The sequence below is a fragment of the Triturus cristatus genome, chromosome 9 (genome assembly GCF_964204655.1).
Source record: "Triturus cristatus chromosome 9, aTriCri1.1, whole genome shotgun sequence".
NCBI classification, from domain to species: domain Eukaryota; kingdom Metazoa; phylum Chordata; class Amphibia; order Caudata; family Salamandridae; genus Triturus; species Triturus cristatus.
The window spans coordinates 487,182,704-487,205,896 of NC_140592.1; the positions used below are offsets into that span (position 1 = coordinate 487,182,704).

At 43.0% G+C, this 23,193-nt stretch overlaps 1 protein-coding gene across 1 annotated transcript in view; it reads right to left on the bottom strand.

Annotated features, from left to right (window-relative positions):
- Positions 1 to 23,193, bottom strand: part of NAALADL1 (N-acetylated alpha-linked acidic dipeptidase like 1) — a 362,700-nt gene that overhangs the window by 91,755 nt on the left and 247,752 nt on the right. Inside the window, exons 14-15 of the mRNA XM_085625455.1 lie at positions 17,353 to 17,443; positions 16,912 to 16,993 (exon numbers count right to left, since the gene is read on the bottom strand). Of these exons, the coding sequence (XP_085481581.1) occupies positions 16,912 to 16,993; positions 17,353 to 17,443 (173 nt within the window). The remainder of the gene's footprint in view (positions 1 to 16,911; positions 16,994 to 17,352; positions 17,444 to 23,193) is intronic.

The window sequence follows — 23,193 nt, forward strand, 5'->3', positions numbered from 1 at the left end:
TGGACCGGAGCACTCTCCCGCACAGGTGAAACCCGTCGGATGTGGTTACCAAATGCAGCTGCTCAAAGTCACTCCCGCGGCGGCGAAACGCATAAGTTCGGCGCCTCTCGTCAAAGAAAGTGGAAAAGAGAGCCGTCTTGCTCAAGTTCAAACTTATGAAAACTTAACGGCAATCACCACTGCTGTCCGCCATCCACCATCCTGCCTCAGCCTCGCAACCTCGCAGCCTCGAAGGGGGGGGGAGGAGCCAAGAGCCGGAAACCTCAGGTGTGCATGGAGGCGTGGAGCTCCATCAAAATTATTAGAACATCGTATTCAGGTTCTTAGTGTTCAAAGACAGCAAAATTCTTCTAGAATCATCAAAGATCAATTAAATGAAGCCAAACGAGACTTTAGTGCATTCTTATACGAGCAAGGAGAGGCAAGTTTTTGTAGTCAATACCAGAAAGTTTACGAAGAAAGCAATTTTACGGGTAGATTCCTGGCCTGGCAAGCCAAAGAACAAGTAGCCTCCAATTTAATTCGGGGATTAAACTGTCCAGTAACGCATCAATTCACAATCGACCCGGAGGAGATAGGTAAGATAATGCATTGTCATTATCAAAAAATATATAGTCATCAGCATCAAATTGATCAGCTTAAATTGAACGCTTTTTTGCGGAAGGCTGCGATTCCTCCCCTCTCCCAATTCAAACAATTATACATGTTGGGTGGATTCTCTTTGGAAGAGGTAGAGTTAGTCGTGAAAGATCTCCCTTCGGGGAAAGCCTCTGGTCCAGATGGGCTACCCGCCGAATTTTTTAAAGTCTTTTTTCCTGCCTTTTCCAATTTATTTCTACAACTTCTTAACTCTATGTTAGCAGGATCCCCTATTCCAGATTCGTTTCGTGAGGGCACTGTGGTTAGCTTCCTGAAGAAGGGGAAAGATGCTAGAGATCCCAACGCATATCGTCCAATTACTCTTTTAAATTCGGATTATAAGATAGTCACTAAATTATTGGCAATTCGATTCAACCACATCTCCAAGGATTTGATTCACGAGGATCAAAATGGTTTTATTGCCGGTAGACAGCTGATGACCAATACTCATTATTTGTCGGAAGCCTTGGATTACTTTGAGACACGGAGGATTCCTGCCCTAATTCTTTTATTTGATGCGGAAAAAGCTTTCGATTTGGTGGTTTGGGAGACACTTTTTATTATTTTGCTATATTTTCATATTCCGCCAAATATCATTAATTTTATTCGTAATCTTTACACGGGTGCAAAAGCAAACATTATCAGTAATTCACAAACGGTCGGGTCGGTTTCAGTTAATCGGGGAACACGCCAGGGTTGCCCCCTATCACCAATTCTTTTCGCTTTTTTCATTGAACCCCTCGCAATTGCAATTCGGAGGTGTTCAGAGATCTCACCTCCTATTCCTTTAATGTCAAAGATTAAACTTTACGCTGACGAAATTATGTTACTTATTAAATCCGATATACAGTCTCAAGTTTCTGCGTTTCAACTTTTTGAGGAATTTGAGTCTTTTGGGGGGTATCGGATTAACAAAAACAAGACTGAAATTTTGGTCTGTGGCAATCATAATCCTGTTTTATATCCGGACTTACGGGGCTGTATTAATAATAAACCTAAGAGATATCTTGTTTTTTTTTTTTTCATCCTCCGTTAAAGATCTCTATGGACTGAATTTCGATCCCCTTCTTCACAAAGTTCGTTCAATGCTAACTCGCTGGAATAAATTACCGTTATCCATTAAGGGTAGAGTTGCTCTGACAAAAATGTCTATTTTACCGCTCTTTAATTTTCTGTTTTCAACGATTCCCTCTTTTCTCTCTGGCATATTCTTTTCTAAAATTGAATCTTTATTTTCCTGCTTTTTGTGGGCGCATAAAACGCCCCGTATCGCGATGAGTTCTCTTTATGAGGATTTAGACAATGGAGGCCTTGCACTTCCAAATATCAGAGACTACTACAGTGCTTACTTTGCTCAGTATCTGACTCGTTTTAAAGTCCCAATTCAAAATCCTAATGTATATATTAGCTTTTTCTTTGATTTAATTTTCTCAGAGAGCCAAATACCTTCCCCCCTTCAAGTACCTAAATCTCCTAAATTGGTTAGGTATAAAATAATTGCATGTTTTTTTAGGAAGCGTACTGCTATGCTTAAAAGATACTCTCTCTCTCTTTTTAATCTCTCCTCTTCGTTATCTACCTTACTTTCTTTTAGTGGGCGGGGTCCAAGCTTTGATTTAATGACATACTGGTCTAAAGCTGGATTTAGTAAAGTGGGTGACTTCCTACAATTTTCAAGGTGGATAACCCCGTCGGAGATGCGGCTCTTACTTTCAGGAATTTTTTTTTTGTTAGCCGGGTCTTATAATCAAATTTATCAATCTCTGCTGCAGTATGCTCCCATATCGTTTACTCAGATTTCCTCAATAAATAACAATCTTTTTTTTAATAACACTTTGATCAGGAAGCCTGGAGAGTGGAAACATCTCTTAGCTCAGTCTAGACAAGGTGACCTGGGTTCTAAAGGCGCTAAAAAATGGTGGGAACAAGAAAATCATGTTTTGTCATTGAGCACATGGCGGACCATTAATCAGCTTAATTTTTCCACATTAAGGGGAGCGAACTGGCGCAGAATGTTATTTTTTGGCAAGTGGCTTTTGTATCGCACCCCGGGGGCAATTGCTAAAATGTATAGTAACCACATACCCAATTGCTTCAGATGCTTGAACTTCGCCCCTGCAAATTGGACACACGTAATAATTGACTGTAGTATGGTGAAAGCTTTTTGGGAAGATATTTGCTTTTTTACGTTCTTATTGTCATATTCCAATATTTTTCAATGTTAAACTGATGCTTTATGGTTTTGATCCGTATCTTAATTTCTCTGTATCACTTGTTAAACTGCTTTACATTTGCATGGCGGTGGCTAGATCGCTGCTATTACAGAAGTGGCATACAAATCAGATTCCATCCTTTCATGAATGGTTACTCAAAATGCAAAGAGTAAAAATAAGTGAGCGAAGTTTTGCTCTGAGGATTGGGGGGGAAGAAAATTTGAAAAAATTTGGGGGAATTTATTTTGAATAATTTACTCCTTTCTTGTTCTCTGTTTTTGGCAACTTGTAAGTCATTGTATGTTAAATATTAGTTGTTGGAAGCAGGCTTTCCATTACGAGATATTTTCTTTTGGCTTTGTATTACGTATGCATTCTGAATTTTGATTATGTATGACACCAATCAATTTCAATAAAAAATAAAAAATAAAAAAAAAGATGGCTTCAGGTGTGCCATACGTTTGTCATAAGTAAGACAGTAAGCGCTCTAATTGTTCTTAAGAACACTCTGGGACATTCTGTCATAGGGCTATATTTGGCCTACATCTGGGTGATATTTGGGTTACATTTGGGCTCTTTTGTCTCTGGCGGCCATCTTGGGAGATTTATTAGTTATAAAGTTTCCTAATTTCCTCATTTACTGCAGTCTCCTCAGTGGGAATACTTTCAGTTTTTTATTTTGGTTCCATCAAGAAGGCATTCAGATGTGTCACACATTTCCCATAAATTCTGAATGTTAGCACTCTAGTTGCTCATTAGATCACTGTAGTAAAGCTACTGCTCACCAGGGAAGTCAGCTGCTGGTATTCAAAGTGCATGTTTCAGTCTGCATTACAGAATTTTTTTATGAAATAGAAGAGGATTTGAGAAGTCAAAATGTGCCCTAATTTTTCTTTCTGCAGCACAAATCATAATTTCTATGGCAAAATGAACCCCCTCATTTTGTTCCTTTGTAAATTAAATGTTTCAAGTGTTACCACTTTATTCCAATCAAGATGGCTTCATGTGTGCCATACTTTTGTCATAAGTAAGACTGTTAGCGGTCTAGTTGTTCGTTAGAACACTCTGGGACATTCTGTCATTGGGCTATACTTGGGCTACATCTGGGTGATATTTGGGCTACATTTGGGCTCTTTTGTCTCTGGTGGCCATTTTGGGAGACTTATTTGTTATGATGTTTCCTAATTTCCTCATTTACTACAGTCTCCTCAGTAGGAAATACTTTCATTTTTTACTTTGATTCCATCAAGAAGGCATTCAGATGTGTCACACATTTGCCATAAATTCAGAATGTTAGCAGTCTAGTTGCTTATTAGATCACTGTAGTAAAGCTACTGCTCACCAGGGAAATCTGCTGCTGGTATTGAAAGTGCATGTTTCAGTCTGCATGTCAGAATTTTTTCATGAAATAGAAGAGGATTTGAGAAGTCACTCAAAATGTGCCCTAATTTTTCTTTCTGCAGCACTAATCATACTTTCTATGGCAAAATGAACCCACTCATTTTGTTCCTTTATAAATTAAATATTTTAAGAGTTACCACTTTATTCTAACCAAGATGGCTTCAGGTGTGCCATACGTTTGTCATAAGTAGGACTGTTAGCGCTCTAGTTGTTCTTTAGAACACTCTGGGAAGCTGCAGTAGAACACAAAGGAATCAACTGACCGTCTCTGCCCTTGTTGGATGTACATGTTTTACTGAGAATGTCAGACTTCATTCTCACATGACTGAGAAAGATAATGTGAATTTACAGAAAATATGCTCTCAGTTTAGCTTATAGATCACCTTCCAAACCTCTGTGGGAAAAGCATGAGAAAATAGTTTTCTCTCAAACATGATTCATGATATCATAGCAGAAGGCTTTTTCACATGGTAAAATCACCTTAGAACACACCACAATTCCTAAAATGAGTATGGTACCATCAACAAATGATTTATAATGTAACTAAAGTCTTAAAACCTTCTATTAACTGCAATGCTTTTTAATGAGGTACTATCATGTATATTGGTCCAAAGATGGCTGCCAACACTTCTTGGATGAAGTGCTGACAGCCAATCAGATCTCACGATGAGATGAGTGGTTAGGCTCCGCCCAGATATATATGTGATTTTACTTTTGATTTTCTCAGGAACTACTGAACGGATTTACACCATTTAAGCAAAAGGCATGAGTCTGAACTGAGGACTACCTCTTTGCCAAATTTGGTGTAATTCAGTTCAGAACTTCGGGCTGTAGCTGCGTCTACAGGTCCTATGGGAAAATGCATGGGGAAAACGCATTTTGGGACCCCCCTTTTTTCTCGGCCCCCGCTTGACGAATCACCGTGAAATTTTCAGGGTAGGAGCGGACCGGAGCTGGCCAAAACTTTCGCGAAGATTCATCAATCGACGCCAACGTTATTCCAAATAGAATGTTGCGGATTTCCTATGGAAAATAGGTCCTAACTATAACTACCTACTGGCGACTGCCAGTAGGTAATATGGAGATACATATATGTTTGTCACATATATGATTGTGTTTCCGAGGTCCCGCGCATGGGCGGGAATATTCTAGTGCTTATGACTATTGATGAGGATCCCCTGGAAGAGAATTAAATGTACCATTCTACACCATGCTATTGCTTTGTTCTTTGGTATAATTTGTCAGACTTTGCCAATTATCAAAGCGGGCAATGGAGGGAATATTTGAGGCATTCATTTCTTTAATTTTTGCCAATTCCAGACATGTAGTCTGCTGGACGGTGTCATTCAAGAAGATCATTTGTGTTGGAATTAAGCAGGCCCGAAATAAGCATTACATTCCCTGAACCTGCTAAGGTTTTGTTCACCAAATCAATTTTAAATCAATGATGTCTTTCCAGTAATCATAGCCTTTAAGGAATAACTGGTTAACAAATGAAGCTGTATATATTAGCTTGGTCTGTGTAAGCATATATTTTTTGATGGAAGAGGGACTAATTTGAAATAATATGACGTGGGGTCTAAAGTGTCATATCCTGTGAAATACATTAATTTGTCTTTATGTGTTTTAGAACTCCCTTGTGGGGGAGTCAGACAGTGTTCTCATTGTGTATTATTAAAAGGTGTACATTGAATACTGGCTCTGTGAAGATATGATGTCCATAATGGTGATAACAGAAAACATCTGCATAGTTAGCAGAATTGAGGTATAGGTCCTCCGATTCAAAAACAGTATAATATTCCAGCTCTGAAAGAATAGAATTTAGGCTTTCAACATCCCAGTCATCTGAATGTAACCCAGGTACTATTACATCACCCATAGAAACTTTGAACACATATGGTATCTGCAGAATCTCTGAAGAGCTGAATATATTGAAAGTAACTTTATACCAAACAATTACATCAGTCACTGGAACGGCTGAAATGTTTACAAGGGACAAGCCTCTTTTCAGTTTATGGGAAGAAGAATGGGGGGGTAATACCCCGTTTACCAGTTCCATAACAGAACATTCTAGGAGATAGTGGCCATTAAGCAGCATGAAAAGAACAGTCACAAATCCAATCCACATGAACAAGAAAACTAAGGAGATTATGATCCAAGCATGTATTCAAGGCGGTACTAGATAAGTGCATTTTAGCTATGAAATGAAAACACAAATCCATGCTGGAGGAGTCTGCAAAACAGAAGAACTGTCTGAAGAAAAATCATTCTTGATCCATATATTACCCAGAGGTACCTAGTTGAAAAACTGGAGACCCTGGTTCAATAGCAGGACTCGAAGAGCCCAACAGTGGGGGATCCACCAATGGTGTGCCTGTATAAATGACTTCACCTGCAGAAGACTGCTCTCACTTCGGTCGTGCTGTCAATTGAGGACTCAGTCACCTGCCAGACGGGGTATATCAGCATCGGTGGTGCTCATGGGCTGCAGAGGAATGTCCTCTGGAGTATCACGGACACCCCGTGGTTTACTATTTAGAATTGGCCACAATGTGTAGTTTGACATGTTCGATAGAGAATAAGTGTTTGTTTTAAGAACCAAGAAGCAGTGGCAAGTTTACTGTTCTTGTACCTCCAGCGCGAAGGACCGGCACTGGAGAACGGTAGGATGGGCCAAACTCCTTTTTAATTACCACCTTCTCTCAAACAAGAGCTCCAATTTTTGGAATCCAGCTGGAAACTTCAGGCTTTGCATATTATGTAATGAGACGTGTGCAAGTATTTGCTTGATTGAGCTTCACAAAACTTTTGTAGGTACTTTAAGACAGCACAATGGTTATCTACAGCAAAGGTCAGGGCAACCACCACAGTGTCTGGACACTCAAGGTATGGAACATCCATCTTGATGTCAAGAAGTACTTCGTATGGGGTACGCCCACCCAGACATCTTTTAAGGAGGTTATTTAGAGCCCGTTGAACCCCACAGAGGTGGTTGACACAACAACGCCCAGTACCAAATACTTCAGCGGTTTAGGCCTGCTTTAAGTCACGGTTCATTCTTTCCACAACAGAACTGCCCTTGTGTCTAAATGGAGAAGAATAATGCCCCTGTACACCCAGGGATGCCATTGAATCCCAGTACGCTCTGGACGCGAAAGCCGGACCCTGATCCAAGTGGAATGTATGGCATGCAAATGTACCGATAAAGACATGCAGGTCTTTAACCCCTTGAGTGCCCATGACGAGATGGTCTCGTCATGGGCCGCGGTTGCGCTGTGCCCATGACGAGACTATCTCGTCATGAGCCCCGCCTGCTAATGAAACGCCCGGCACAGGGCGTGGAAAGGGCGGGGCACTCAAGGGGTTAATAAAAGTTTGAGAGTCAGCCGAACACTGTGGCCAATCCCAGAGGAATTCAGAGCAAGAATCAAATGCAACCAAAATAAATTTGAACGCTGTGTCCGAAATCAATGAACCACAATGATCCAAATAGATACAGCCAAAAGCCTTGCTGGAGATCAATAGGTGTGTTTGCAGTGGACGAGCCACGGTGGAGCATTTAATCTGTTGACAAATGTCACAACAAAGGACATATTTTTTGGCCTGCTAGTTTAAGTCTTGCCACTTATAACGTTGCTGCAGCAGCGAAATTGTGGCCGCCACTTAGCATGTGCTGAAACAACACCGTCATGTGCCGCTACAACCAAAGCAAGTCAGTGTTCTTGGTTGGGAATCAAGCGATCGCCAATCCCAGGAATTGCTGCAAAAGGAAAATTTTGGGCATTTAAATGATAAGAGTATTAGAAGGAAAGCCCTTTGGTAAGGGGTGCCATTTTTAATTGCATTCACGGCAGCCAGGATATTGTTATCTATACAAGTTTTAGAACATGTAATTGCTGCTACTGTAGCTGTGGCAACTGCAGATTTGGCTGCTGTATCAACCAGCGAATTCCCTACAGCATGTGCTCCCACACGCTGATGACTCAATGTATGTATGACTTGAGGTTGTGGCAACCTGGCTTCAAGGTTTGCCACTTTAACTCAAAGTGTTTGTGCTTGATTGCGCTACCTTTAGAATCTTTGAATCCATTTTGTTGCCAATAATGTAGATTATCATTAAAGAACTATACACAGTATTACGAATCACACACAATAGGAGTAGGGAATTCAGGATCCATACATTTAAGCGCAAGAAGCAAAGCCTTCAGTTCAGCCAACTGCGCAGGGCAGTCACCCAAAAACCGCTTGTGAGTTGTTCGAGATTGGAAAACGCCGTCCAACATAACATCAGTAACAACGGCGTATGCTGCTGAGTATTGCTGCTTAGAACCTATAGCTGGTTGAGCTGAACCATCAGTGTAAATAATATATGTATGCTGATCAAGAGGCATAACAGTAAAGGGTAAAGGGTAAAATGCTCATACTGTAGAAATTATTGTGTCTGCAAAGAAGGGTCAAAGATAAAGTTCACATCAAAAGCTGTTAAGGATGTAGCCCATTATATCCATCTAGGATGGAGGACTTAAGTGTTCGGAACTCTAGCTTTGGTGACAGCCACTAAGGCTGGCATAAGAGTAATGACAATAATGCGTTTCACTTGAGCAAGTGGCCGTCCTTTAATGATAGCCTTTTGTACAACATTCAGTATTTTCTCAGTGAAAGCAAAACGCATTTCTGCATTGGAATCTAAATGTGATTTATATGCTGTAGGCACTATTTCACCTTCATTAAAGGTGGGGTGCCTCGCAATGCCTGCTGCTGGTAACCGATGCCATAGGGGGACTCCATTCCCTAGCCATCCCAGCCCTGGAGGAGGAGGACTGCAACACTGATCAGGTACTGGAGCGCCATTTATTCCCAAGAGGTGTCCTACAGCGCAGGAGCCTCGCAACACCTGCTGCTGGTAACCACTGTGGCAGGGGAACTCCATTCCCCAGCAAGCACAGCCCGGAACAGGGGGGCTGCAATGCCAATCAGGCGCTGGAGCACCCTTTAATCCCAGCAGGCGCCCCACAGTGCAGGAGCATCGCAACACCTGCTGCAGGTAACCGCTGCGGGAGGAGGACTCCATTCCCCGGCAATTTCAGCCCAGAGGAGGAGTGCTGCAATGCCAATCAGGCACTGGAGCGTCATTTAATCCCAAGAGGGGTCCCGCAGCGCGGGAGCCTCCCAACACCTGCTGACCGTAATGGCTTCTGCAGGGGGACTCCATTCCCCAGCAATACCGGCCCGGAGGTGGAGGTCTGCAACACCAATCAGGGACCAAAGTACCATTTAATCCCAAGAGACGTCCCGCAGTGCGGGAGCCTCGCAACGCCTACTGCCGGTAACCGATGCCGCAGGGGGACACCATTCCCCAGCAATCCTGGCTCAGAGGATGGGGACTGCAATGTGGATCAGGCATGGGAGTGCCATTTAATCCCATGAGATGTGCTGCAGTGCCGAAGCCTCGCAACGCCTGCTGACAGTAACTATTGCTGCAGGGGGACTCTAGTCTCCGTCAATCCCGGCTCGGAGGAGGAGGTGCACAACGCCGATCAGGAACCAGAGCGCCATTTAATCCCAAGAGTCGTCCTGCAGCTCAGGTCATACCCGGGCATGACCCAGGCAAAGACAAGGCCAAGAGCAGGCCTGTCTGCACCCGTCCGCGGCTGACTGAGGCTGAGCCCCCAACTTTGGTCCTTCGGTTCAGAAGAACTTGGTGTAATTTCGTAGTGGCAGTGTCACACTCACAGTGGAGATGGCCTATGAAGTAAGTCAATGCCTTCCACCTTACTTTTCTTTATTGTTGTCTTCTGAGAGAAGTGGATGTTGTCCATGGCACTGTTGATATAATGGGGAAAAGGAAAGCTGCGACAGTATTTGATTCCTAGTCACGCTATCTGAGACTCTTTTTTGGCTAAAGAGGTGGGGACCATTTCGAAAGAAATTGATTTGGCAGAAAGGCGTCTATCCTTGGGACTAGGTGGCCCTTCTGTGCCATCAACTTCAGAGGATCTGCAGGGGGTTGCCCCATCTGCTGAGGGTACCGAACCTGAAGCTCTTTAGTCATATTCAGGCCATGGCCCTGTGCTTGCCCCCGCTTGCATGGTTCCTCTGTCTGACACTCCCACTGGTAGGGTCTCTTGGGTTCCCTCACCTACCTCTGACATGATGCACCCCCCTGCACCCAACCGGAAGCGAAAAACCAAAAGGCCTGATGAATCCATGGTTGTACCGAGGGGCCAATTGGGGCAAAATGTTTGCAACCGCACGGAGTCATCAGAGGACTTTTGGGCACCAGCATTACAGAAGCTAATGGACATTTTCACAGCTCTGCTGACCCCTTTTAGGGAGAAACTTGACAAATTGTTAGTAGACACTGGGGAAATGTTAAGCAGATTTGAGAAACAACTGGCTCCTGTTGTCAATGACCCATCACCCCTGATGCCCTCTGTTACCCAAATAGGTGCTATCTCCAGTGTTAACTTAAGGCCCAGCTTGTCTCGTGCTTATACACCTTCATTCCCAGGTCAAGAAGGCTAGATTGCTGATGCTCAGCATCAAGGTACCTCTTCTTCTAGCCTTGTATAATGCGCCCCCCATGTCTGCCCCTGCCTCAGTGGATCTCACTTCCAGCAACCCTGTTAATGGTTCTTTTTTACTAGTGATTAATCTTCCCCTGACTTGTTGACCCTATACTATGGTTCTGACTGTGGTCCATGTGCTCTCCACCCCTAACCAAGAGTCTACTGGTCAACTGATTAATAAGGTATTCCACTGGCTCAAAAAACACTCCAGATTCAATATCTTGCATTACAGGAACATTCTGATGGCTCAGTGGGAATCATAGATTGGGCCCTCACGGAAGCCAATTGAGGGAGACTGTGTGATTCTTAATTTTAGACACCCAGAAAGTGTACGTAACATTCTCTCAGCCCCGTTCCTCAGATATTGGTATTAAATATCTGCCTTTGAGTTTCTTTTATAGACCCCCTTCCTTTGTTTCAAGCTCAACTCAGCCCAAATGCTTTAGGGGCGTTGGCAGTGTTTTTGCTTGTCAGCTGGCACATCTGAATCAGTTCACCCCTCTCGTGAATCTTAATGATCTAGACTGACTGCCTGTTACCACGACTCTGTCCCAGAGTACTCTCCCAGGGACTTCTATTGAGGTTATGGAAAAATATGCCGGTTTGACCCCCGCTAACATCATGTATCTATCTATTGTACACCAAGCACTAGGCACCTTTCTCTAAGGTTGCACTCCCCCCAGGGTTCCCTCTCTTCCAGTAGGGCCCTCAACTCCTCAAGCAGGTCCTGTATCTGGCACCTGGAAAGATTTAAGGCTTGTGTCTTGGAATTTTGCAGGCTTATCTGCAAAATTTTCAGATGAGAGGTGGATTTTGTTTGTTAAGTCTTATAACATCACAGCCCTGCAGGAAACATAGGAAATTAAGAATCGTTTTTTCTAGGATGGGGTATAAAATCTTTTCTGTCCAGCAGTGGAGTCAACTTTTGGGAGGGCCAGGGTGAGTTGAATCTTCTTTATTGCTTTAGAGCTATGTGGCTCCATTAAAGATCTCAAGTGGGATGCTCATGTTTTTCAGGGTCTTAATATGCATGCTGGGAGATCTATTTCCTTCTATAATGCAAAAAGAGGGACGTGAGGGACCTCTAAGCTTGCAGCCTTAGGTGGTGCTATTGATTCATTATCGGGGTGTGGCCTTGAATAGGAGAAACTTGACTTAGCAGGGGACTTTAACTGCCACCTTTGTTTTAACCCTCTAACACCAACTCATATCCAATCAAGATGCATGATTATGGAGGGTCTTCACATGGAACATATTCCTGAAGGCTCTGACCTAAACAGTTTTTTACATACCCATACTTTGAATTTCCCCTTAGATAAGCTGATAAACTAATCAGGCCAGCAATTCCCACCCACTTTTAAAGGGAGGGGTAGTGCTACTGTCATCAATGTTATTTTTGTTTTAGCTCCTCTGAACCTGTCCTTTGGAAACTTCAATGTTATCCATAGTCCTTTTAGCAACCATAATCCTTTGTCCCTGGTAGCTGAGGGGATGTGCTTTGGGTTGGGGTCCTCGTGTAAGTTGACAGGCTCACTTACCCTAACTGACCAGGGGAGGTGGCTGAGGTGGGCGCAGGTAGATCCCAAGGCCTTTAACCATTCACTTGTTTCAGCATTCCAGCAGGAGATAATTACCTGTTTGGACCCTCTAGTCTTGAGGAGAGAGATTTTAAGTTATTTTGTAACAATTAAACAGAAGGTTTCAGGATTGCAAATAGTCCCCGATGGTATGGGTCACTCAGATGACCCTAAATAGTTGATAGCAAGTGCTCAAGGGCCCTTTGCCATCTAAAGTCCGCTCTTAAACAGTCTCCCCGCGACAAGGAACTTGTGGCTAGTTGTCACATAAACTATAAGCGGGCACTGAAGAAATGGAAGCAAACCTTACAGAAGAGGACCTGGGATGATCTTATTAAAGCAATTGAGCAAATGGATAGTGTGCTCTTTTGGCGGCTCATAAATAGGCCTTGCTTTTTGGAGCCTAAAGAGCCAGCTTTATGTCATCACTGCACAGAAATGGGTAGAACATTTTAGGGTGTGTATAATTTTGGGCTCAATGAAGGGACAGAGGTGGAGGTAGACATGGCATTGGGGAAAACTAATATTTCTTTTGCCCTTGAGGAAGTTTTTCATGGGAATCCAGGCGTCAGGGCCTGACGGTATTCCAACAGACCTTTTTTGAGCCAATATAGAGGTCTGGGGCCCAGTTTTGACCCTGGTATAAAATGCTGCAGTAAGGGAGGGTACCTGTCATCTTGGTCCTCTTCCACTATAGTTCCGATTTTCAAAAAAGGGTAACCCACAGAGTTATCGTCCCATTTCTCTTATCGATGTAGTCATTAGGGTCCTTGGTAGGGTCGTACTAGATAGATTGTCGCTATGGGCAGACACAAATGCTATATTACCAGAGGATCAGTATGGTTTTCGTCCGGGCAAATCAACGATTGATCAGTGACTAAACCTCTATCTAATAATTAATAAATATACTGTGACCCTGCCAGGCTCGTTGCTTTTAGCATTCATGTACCTTACGTCTGCATTTGATAGGGTAAATTGAAAGAAGCTTTGGAATTGTTCCTCTCTTTGGGCACTGGCCCGGATATTGTAATTCTATGCAACAGTAAGATATTCACAGGGGGTGGGCCATACAGAATAGTTCAATTGTGTAAGGTGTGTTCATCAAGGGTGCATATTTGCACCCGTCCTGTTCACCTTGAACATTAATGGCTTAGAACATGCCTTTTCTTCAGTCCCTACAGCTGCCCTAGAGTAGGCACAAAATCATTGATAGTCTTATTGTACACAGACGATGCCATGCTTATGGCCCTTACAGCAGTGGGTTTGTAGGCTTTAATAGACAGGTTTGTCGCTTTTATGGACAGATTGGACCTGACGGTCAACTTCACAAAATCTTACATTTTGGTAGTTAGCTCTCGGTCAACTAGCTCGGATTAACTAAGTCAGTGTACGGTGTATATCCAGTTAATGCTGGTCGAGTAGCCCCATCATTACTGAGGGGAACCATTCAAACTGCTCCAGGTACATGGGGAAGGGCGCCATTAAACCAAGTATGGTGTTCCCAGATGGTAAGAGGAATTTCAACAAGTGCATAAGGTCTATATGGACAAGGTGCCTGGGTAACAGTATATTTATGGAAAGAATTAGTATTGGCATCTACAGCTGGAAATGTGACCCGAGAATAAAATACTTCAAAGTGGTATGCAGCGTCCGCATCTACTACAAAGATTACAGGAGCCCCTGCATTAGGGACTCCATGCTGTGCTTAATGTGCATAGGCTGCCAGTCGGCAGTTGGCCGCAATATTTACAAGCTGAGCCACAAGAAAACAAAGATGGATTCAAAGTATAACACAAACTGAGTTCTAACCTTTTAAAATTTGAGCGTACAAAACCCCAAAATTAGGTTCTTCCTAAACACTGTGGAGGATTAATCCCCAGCACCACAGATGTCTTCGATAAAAGGTGCGAGGGTATTGTGGACAAGCACATGCACTATGCAAGGTTCCTGCAAATAAGTACTTGACCAGTCGTTTGAGGCGCTTTTTTACAGGGATTCTGCTAAAAAACATGACTATGCTTGGGACCATAGAACATCAGTATGTAGGGGACTGAGTCACCATACCACATCAGTATCTATGAGCTAGAGTCCAACAACCTATAGTGCCTCACTTGCCCTCCTAACTTTTACAGAGAGACAAGTGATTTGGCACCTCAGAACACAACACTCCCAACCCTCTCAGGGATCGCAGTAACAGGACACACCCTTTATCTCTCTCACTCTTACTTGTCCACAATAAAATAAAACAGAGATACAAAAGGAAGTTTACAATGTTTATTTAAACTATTGTGCTCTAAAATACAATAATTGCACCACAGTTAGAAAACAAATACATGTCTATATTGTCATCAGCATGGTTTAAAAACCATATACAATAAAGAGCCCTGTCATGTTATTTGACAGATCTGGCTAAACCCTACCCAACTACTGGAGCTAAGTAGTTATGAATTATGGATCTCTGAGTTTAGTGGTGGACATTGTGGCTTAGCAGACAAAGGTGGATGTTCTACATCTCAGCTGATGCAGCACTCTTGTCTCAGGATGATCGGTCTGTGTGTGTCTTTTCAGAACGCTGTCCTTAGTTATATGTCAAGTTATGTGTATTAAAAAAAATAGCAGCTGTATTCTTTTATTATGCCTAGGTGCTAGTGTCTGACCAGAGAGAATAACAAGAGGGAATGTTGCTTGACCTTGTCTAGGCTGTTCAGACTAAACCCCATGAAAATAATAAATTGCAAAAACATATGCTGGTTCTGCGTAAAAATACAAGGTGGCTCAAAAGCAAGCATGATATTTTGTAACGTGTGCAAAACAAAAGCGGCCTACAACGTGCATAGTTAGATAATTATGCTAACATAGGGAAAACGACAATGGGCCATACAATAAAAACATAACTGTTGATTGCTCAGAAAATACATGTAAAGAAGAACATTCCATCTCGGTATGTTACATTGTTGCTCAACACCTATCAAGCCACCTCAATAATAATGCTTTGTTTGTGATTATTCTCCCACCAATCATGTAAGGATTTACTACTTACAGCTCGCGCTATTGGTTTGTTTTCAGCAAACTCAGTCATTAGTCTAGGGCCTTCGCTGCAAAGCTGCAAGCACCTATAAATTCCATTACCGTACAAAATCACTATTCTAGTAGATACCACAATTTCCACTAAATTGGAACATCCGAGGCACTCACAATGAAGGCTTAGGATATTGGCTGCGAAAGAGCACTTGTTCTCAACCTCGACAGGGCAAATAACTCAACTTCCCAATAGAGAAAGAACGGCTTTAGTGGATAAGTGGATATTTCATGCCACATATGTTGTCAAGTGTTTATAATGAAACTAAGTGACATGTTCCGAATTAAAAACACTTCCAAAATAATCTTCACTCAAAGAAGCGGCTGTAGCGTAGCAGGGAGGAAGCTAGGCCAGGTATTTCATCTGGAGAGTGGTTTTACAACATGCCGCTATGAGTTTGGGTTTCACGAAGAGGTCAAATGTGTTAGAAATAAAGAGGAAAAAAGCATACAAATAGCCCAGCCCTCCCCTCTCCATCTCAGTAGTGGGTGCTTGAAAGTTTCAATGCAAACATTTTAAAATAATGCAAGTCTTCCTCGCTCTGCTTGCACAAGAGTTCTGGGAGCTGTCCTGTCCGAGATACCTATGCCTCTTGCACCTATTTGCACCAGATCCCTCCCCATAGGCTGGCCTAGCTTTCTGAACAACACCTCACTTTGCGCAGAACTGCAGAGTAGGAATGGACCGGGGAGGGTGGGGGTTGGTTTTCTTTGTGATCTCTTCCTTTTCTTCTTCTTTTTTTTCTGGGGTGGTGGGTGGGATTGTACCAATTGTTATTGATTTGTGTCATATCAATGCACTAATTAGTAGCTACGGTGGGCTCTCTGTAGCCTGTTTACAGTGAGCTTCTTTTCTGCATTGTTCAATAAAAAGAATTAAACCATAAAATAATGCAAGTCTGTATCTAAAAAGTTTTGCCTGTCAGACCATTTTGTTTGCCTCAAATGTAAAGGAAGCTGTGACAAAGAAAGCACAATGAATTTCGAAAAATCTGTTGGCTACTTCTGGGAATAATCCAGTTGTTAACCTCCAGTCATTCTCATAACCTCCTGTCAGTCATCAGTAATACTACAGGCAGAAAAGAATACAATGGCTTAGCTATCAAACGTGCAGCGGATCCAGTGACACAGAGGCCCATGGATCTGAGGGGGCCATTGCACCTCAGTTATGGTTTGTATTTTAAACTACCCAATGGGGGTAGAATGGACTATTTACCTTGCTGACAGTAGGTACCCTGGCACCATTGCTACACCACTGATGGAATCACTGCAAAACGGTTCAGGGATGTGTTAAAAAAATGAAAATTGAAACAATGACTAGGGTAGAGTTTGCCTTTCAACATATGAACACCGAACCTCACCTATCAACCAGGCAGCAACTCTGCCTCAAAAATTAGTCTTGTAAGCAAGGAGCACCTGATTTTTATCTCTCACCTGGATCAATGAAGCGGCTTGCGTAGTCAAAGGTGTCGTAGGCAGTGTGATATGCAGGATAGATGCGCGCAGTCGTCTTGCTCTGTGTGCAACAGGACAAATGCCAGTTGTTGAGGGTACACAGAAAAGTTGAAGGGAAACGGTCAGCAACTTACCTGGCACCCCTGCCTCATCACTCAGTCATAGATCACTTGACCTCTTCCGCCCTGTAGCTGCCTCTATGGAAACTCACTTGCATCACACAGTGCGTAGGAATATAACTGCTTCCACCACCTTTGCCTCTTTACCATCAAAGGAGCTGCGCTCATTTTCTGCATCACTCACCTCGTACACTTCAATGGTGCCTCACTCATTCAAGTATTACTGGTCTCATGCACTTCCGTGGAATCTCATTCATCACCATGCCTTAGTCACTCGCAGGAGATCAGAGCGCTTACTTACGCGGTCATAGGTGTAAGCGAGATCCATGGAGGAAATGCCGAGGTAGTGAATGAAGGGAGCATAGTCACTGCCAGCGCCCAGAGTCCCCAAGCTGCAGGAGAGGAAAATAGCCATTTTATATTAATCTATTTGTATACATATTACTAAACATTTCTTTCCATGACTCTGATTCCATGTTCCCTAGTAAATCCTTTAGATGTCTGGTCTGATTAGCTCCTTACCTACCCTGGGTCCTATAATAAGCCCAACTGTGTTTGAGTGCTGCTGTTAATGTTTGAAATGCATGAAAAGTTTAATTTGTAAACCAGGCAGATGTTTTATTGACATGTATGCTATAATACATTGATATCCTGCCTTCTCCTTTCACGCTCACTCACCTGTAACACTGGAAGAGTGTCACTTGGGTCAAGTTACAAAATGCCTTCATTTTTGAGTCAGAGAAAGAAAAAGTCAACATTTCCTCAAAAGAATTACCTGTAACTTTTTAGAAGTAATCAAGTGATATTTGACAGTGTGCCTTAGAGGAAAAAACAGTGGCTGTTGCAAGAAAAACATGCAACCGATTGTTCATTTTCAAGGTGAACTCCTTCAAGGTTATCTTGGGGCGATGCAGCACCTGCAGCACCACTAGTTGCAGCACTACTGAACACGCCCCTTCCAAATAGGGACTCATTATCTTCTTCTAAACCCATTTTAAGAGTCAGATAAATGTTACCCGATCCTAAATTGGGCTGAAGACTGAATCCGAGTGTTTGTGACCACAAAAAGGCTTTGTACATCTGGCCCAATCACAGTCCCGTTAAAAATATCTGTTCCGGGTAAGACAGAGAAAGTTAGGTCAATGCTGGACTGCAGGCAAAGTCAAGAAAAGGCTAAAGTAAAAATAGTGTAAATCAAAAAAAAAGGCTAAAATAAAATTAGTGTGATAGGAATATTTGGAGTTGAGGGAGAGTCAAAGAAATGATGAGGAAATCTCAAGTTATCACACAGGTGTCATGTTTGTTGTTAACCAACTCAATAATGCATTTTATTGAACCAGAAAGGGCTTGAGAAAGGTAACAGATTGAGTGGATCCGCTGGGTTTCAAACCTGCGACTGCTATTAAATATGTGCTCCTGCAGATCCAACTATTGAAACAGCAAGGATCCCAAGGATGTCCCTGTAACCTTTGTTTGTTTTACATATACAGCCAGTCACGCACCTACTAAATCATCTATTCAGGCACTTATACACCCACTCATTCTTCAATACACCTTTGCATATATATATAAAACATATTTGAACTTTACAGAAACACACTGGATGATGTCATCAGTGATGTCACTGACCATGTTATGGATGATGTAATATGTGACATATTCAGCAGTGCATTGCGAGTGGCACGAGTTATAGTTAGCTGAACTAACTATAACGGCTGAATTTCTCTGGTTTTGTACGAGTGAAATGTCCAACTAACTATAATGTCCCTAAAACCTGTGTTTTTTTCAGTGAATTTCAAAGGTTTTTTAAATGCTAATTTCTAACTATAATATCCCAAAACCTATGGTTTTATAAGTGAATTTCAAAGGTTTTTTAAATGCTAATTTCTAACTATGCCTACAGAGGTAGGACATGTACAGAAAGAGGAAGAAAGACACAGAAATAAGCAAGAGGAATGCAGAAAGAGGCAACAGAAGTCCATAAAGACAAAGAAAGGTGCACAAATAAGCAAGAGATATGCAGAAAGACCCAACAGAGTTGCAGAAAGAGGCCTTGTTGCAAAGTCATCCAGTGCCACCAACTTTTTGCTGACTGGTACTGGTGGTAACTGACTCTGACTAACCAGGCCCGGAGCCAGTGCTCTGCTAAAAGACACTTAGAATACAGTGAAAACGCCTACATACACTAGGGTACACTATGGGTTGGGGTACCCCTGTGATTGGCATGACCTCCTCTGTAAGGCCCCAGTAAATAATAGGGCAGGGGGATTAAAACTACCTCTAAGTCAGAGGTGCAGAAATATGTTTCTTTAAGTAGTAGTCACGTTGTCAGAGTGGTGGAGAATGGGTGCTGGGCCTCCGACCAGCGCTCAGGAATTCCGCTGCATAGGACTTACAGGAGGTACCAGGAGGGCTTCTTGGCCCCCAAACTCCCTCAGGAGTAAATTGGACATCATCCCCCATCCCTTAGTCTGCCAGGAGGCGCGTTTGCAGAGTGGCGGAGAAAAGGGGGCATGGCCTCCGAAGACATCTTAGCAATCCCACTGTGTGGGACTTACTGGAGGTAACAAGAGGGGTAGTTGGCCCCAAAGGACATCCTTGGGGGCCAACTACCCCTCCTATAACCTCCAGTAAGTCCCACACAGCAGCACTGCTAAGTACTCATAGCAGGCCACACCCTCTTTGCCCACCACTCTATAAACGCGCTCCCTGGCGTGCTCTTGATGGGGATTGAAGTCCCCTTCGCTGCTGGGGGTCCTTTAGGGGCCAACTAGCCTACCTCTTACCTCCAGTAAGCCCAACACTGTGGGATTCATGAGAGGTGGACAAAGGCCATGCCCCCTTTCTCCACCACTCTGCAGACGCGCCCCCTGGCGCGTTCTAAGTCGGGGGATTAAGTCCCCTTGAATACAAGAGGACCTCATCGCCAAACCAGCACTGCACCAGAGGCTGCGTTTGCAGAGTGGTGTAAAAAGGGGCGTGGCTTCGGACAACCTCTCTGCAGCACAGCTCTATGGCGCTTAATGGAGGTACTTGGTGGGCTGGTAAGCCCCCAGGGACCCTCAAGATTGAAGGGGACTTAATCCCCCAATTTGCAACGAGCCAGGGGGCCTGATTGCACACTTATTATATCAGGCCCCGCCCCCTCCCTGCACCACTTTGCAAACGCACCCCCTGGCGCGTTGTAACCAGGGGGATTAAGTCCCCTTGAATCCTGAGGGTCCCTGGGGGACAACTAGCCCACCAGGTACCTCCGGTAAGCGCCACAGAGCTGCGTTGCAGAGAGGTGTTCCAAGGCCATGCCCCTTTTTACACCACGCTGCAACCGCAGCTTTTGGCGCACTGCTGCTCGAAGGATGAAGTCCACTTGTGTCCTGAGGTCCTCAGGACACAAGATGACCTCATCGCCCCACCAGCAGTGCACCAGAAGCCTCGTTTTTTTTATTTTCTCGGCCAGATTTGCGCATTCAGCACGAATTCGGATGATTAAAAAAAAAAATGCTTTCTTTGGCCCTGGGGGTCCTAGTGGGACACCCTGAGCAGGCCTAGGGGGTCAGGGTGTTACTACCCGGCCCTCTTTTCTTGTTTCTTAACCTTTATTTCACTGTTTTCTTGGGGCTCGGTTCACAAGATGGCTGCCAACACTTCCTGGTTTGGAGTGTTGGCAGCCAATCAGAGTGAAGCTCGTGCCCGGGAGGGTTCACAAACCCTCCTCGGTGCTCAGATATCAGAACTTTTCTTTTTCTAATCTCTCAGGAACTACTAAACGGATTTACACCATTTAAAAAAAAAAGGGCTCTTTCTGAACCAAGACCTACCTTTATGCCAAATTTGATGTAATTCTGTTCAGCAGCTCGGGCTGTAGCTTTGTCTAAAGTTCCTATGGAAATTAACATGGGGAAAATGCGTTTTGGGACCCCCCTTTTTTCTCGGCTCCCGCTTGACAAAACACCCTGAAACTTTCAAGACAGGAGCTGACCGGAGCGCTCCATGAGTTTTTGAAATTTTGCAAAGATTCGTCAACCGACGCCAAAGATATTGGCAAAAGAAAAAACACTTTTTGAATAGAAACGAGGTCCTAACTATAACTACCAACTGGCGACCAATTAACGTTGGGGGAAGAGTTGGATATTTTAAAAAGGAGTCGAAGAGAAGCACTGCGACCCCACAACAAGGGACCTGTGGCAGCAGGGACACCCAGAGGAGAAGGTGGAGAAGACAAGCCCAGAGAAACAGGAGAGAACAAAAAAAGAGGTCGAGGCAATCACAGATAGACGATGTTCCCCATGCAACAACCAATGCAACAGACTCCAGTATCAGCCGAGAAAACACCATTATCGATTTGGCCAATATCAATCTAACCAAGGCGGAGCAGCAATTATTGTCATTAGGTTTATCCTACTGCCCAGAATCTAACTTCGAATATACACAAACTAGGGCTGACATATACAAATTTATCAGAAAATTAAAATGCTCCAAATGCCATCAACAAAAAATAGCCAATAACAAGTCAGACAACATTGAAATATCTAACACGGAAATAGACCCAACTGGCCTAACGGTTTCCGATTTGGGCCTGCTACAGGACATGCATGAATTGCAAATGGGACAATCAAACTCAGCAATCAGCAGTGGTACTGCAGCAACACATGATGTTTATGGCCAGGAACAAAACACCCCCCGATAACAACCGCCAAACCCATTACTCCTTTCAAGGGCAAGTCTAAATTTGTACCCATTATGCCTCGTGATTCTTTGGACATTTTCAGCGAACAAGTAGTGGCACAGGTCAAAAGGTTGAACCATTCTATGAACAGATCGAAAACGAAATCGACAGACCAATAAAGAAATTACCATCAACTAATAAATAAACCGAGCAAGGATAAAAAAGTGGTTATAAGAAATGCAGATAAGGGAGGAAACATAGTAATATGGCCCTTGGACCAATACCTGGAAGAAGCTGATAACACCTAGCATGGAAAAGCTTGGGTTCTATAAGTTGGGACGAATAAAAATGTTAAAAGAAAGAACACCCGCCCATACCGATCATATATTTTGTCCCAAAAATTCATGAAAGTATAGATAGACCACCCGGCAGACCCATTATAGCCGCAGGCAATGGACCATTAGAGAATATGTCCAGGTACATAGATTTATTCTTACAGGAGCATGTAAAAGTTTTGAAATCGTATGTTCAAGTCACTTGCGATTTTTTGCACAAAGTCAAAAACACAGAATGGAATGCGAATATTTACTCATAACCCTAGATGTTTCATCCCTTTATACATGCATTAGAAACAAGGATGGAATTAGGGCTGTGGACTATTTCCTTTCCAATAGACCCATACAATATGCGCAACACAACAAAATGCTTTTAAATATGTTGTTATTCTGTTTGGGAAAATAATCTCTTTATTTTTAATAATCAAATTTACCAACAAACACAAGAAGATGCCATGGGGGCCAGCTTCTCCCCCAGTTATGCCTCTTTATTTATGGGCTGGTGGGAGGAGTTGGTCCTCATGAGGCAATATGAACAGATATTCTCAACTCAAATTATATCTTGGTTAAGATTCATAGACGATTTGTTTATTATATGGAGTGGAACGCAACAAAGTGTTATGGATTTTATAGAACAACTGAACAGGAATGATGTTAATCTCAATTTACTTTTTCTATCAGCAAAATTGAAGTTACTTTTTTAGATGTGCAAATCAAAATTGTGAATAATAGACTTATGACCACCCTATACTTGAAACCTACAGCAGGCAACACATTACTATATGCATCTAGTGCACATCCTGCCCACCTCATTAACAGCATCCCATACGGGGAAATGCTACACATAAGAAGCATATGTAGCAATAAGGATGATGCAGATACAAAACAAGTAGAATGCCGCAAATACTTCTTAATAAGAGGTTACAAAACTACGGTAATAGATGCGGCCATTACCATACAAGAAAAAGTCAGATGACAAAAACGCAACAGTAGAACCAATCAGACTAATTTTAGGTTTCTCTAAACAGGAAAAACAACTCAGAACTATTATTAGACGGAATTGGCCCATCGTACGTGATGACCCCATCATAGGCAAATTGCTACCTAATGACCCTTCAATTACATTTAGGAAAGCAAACAG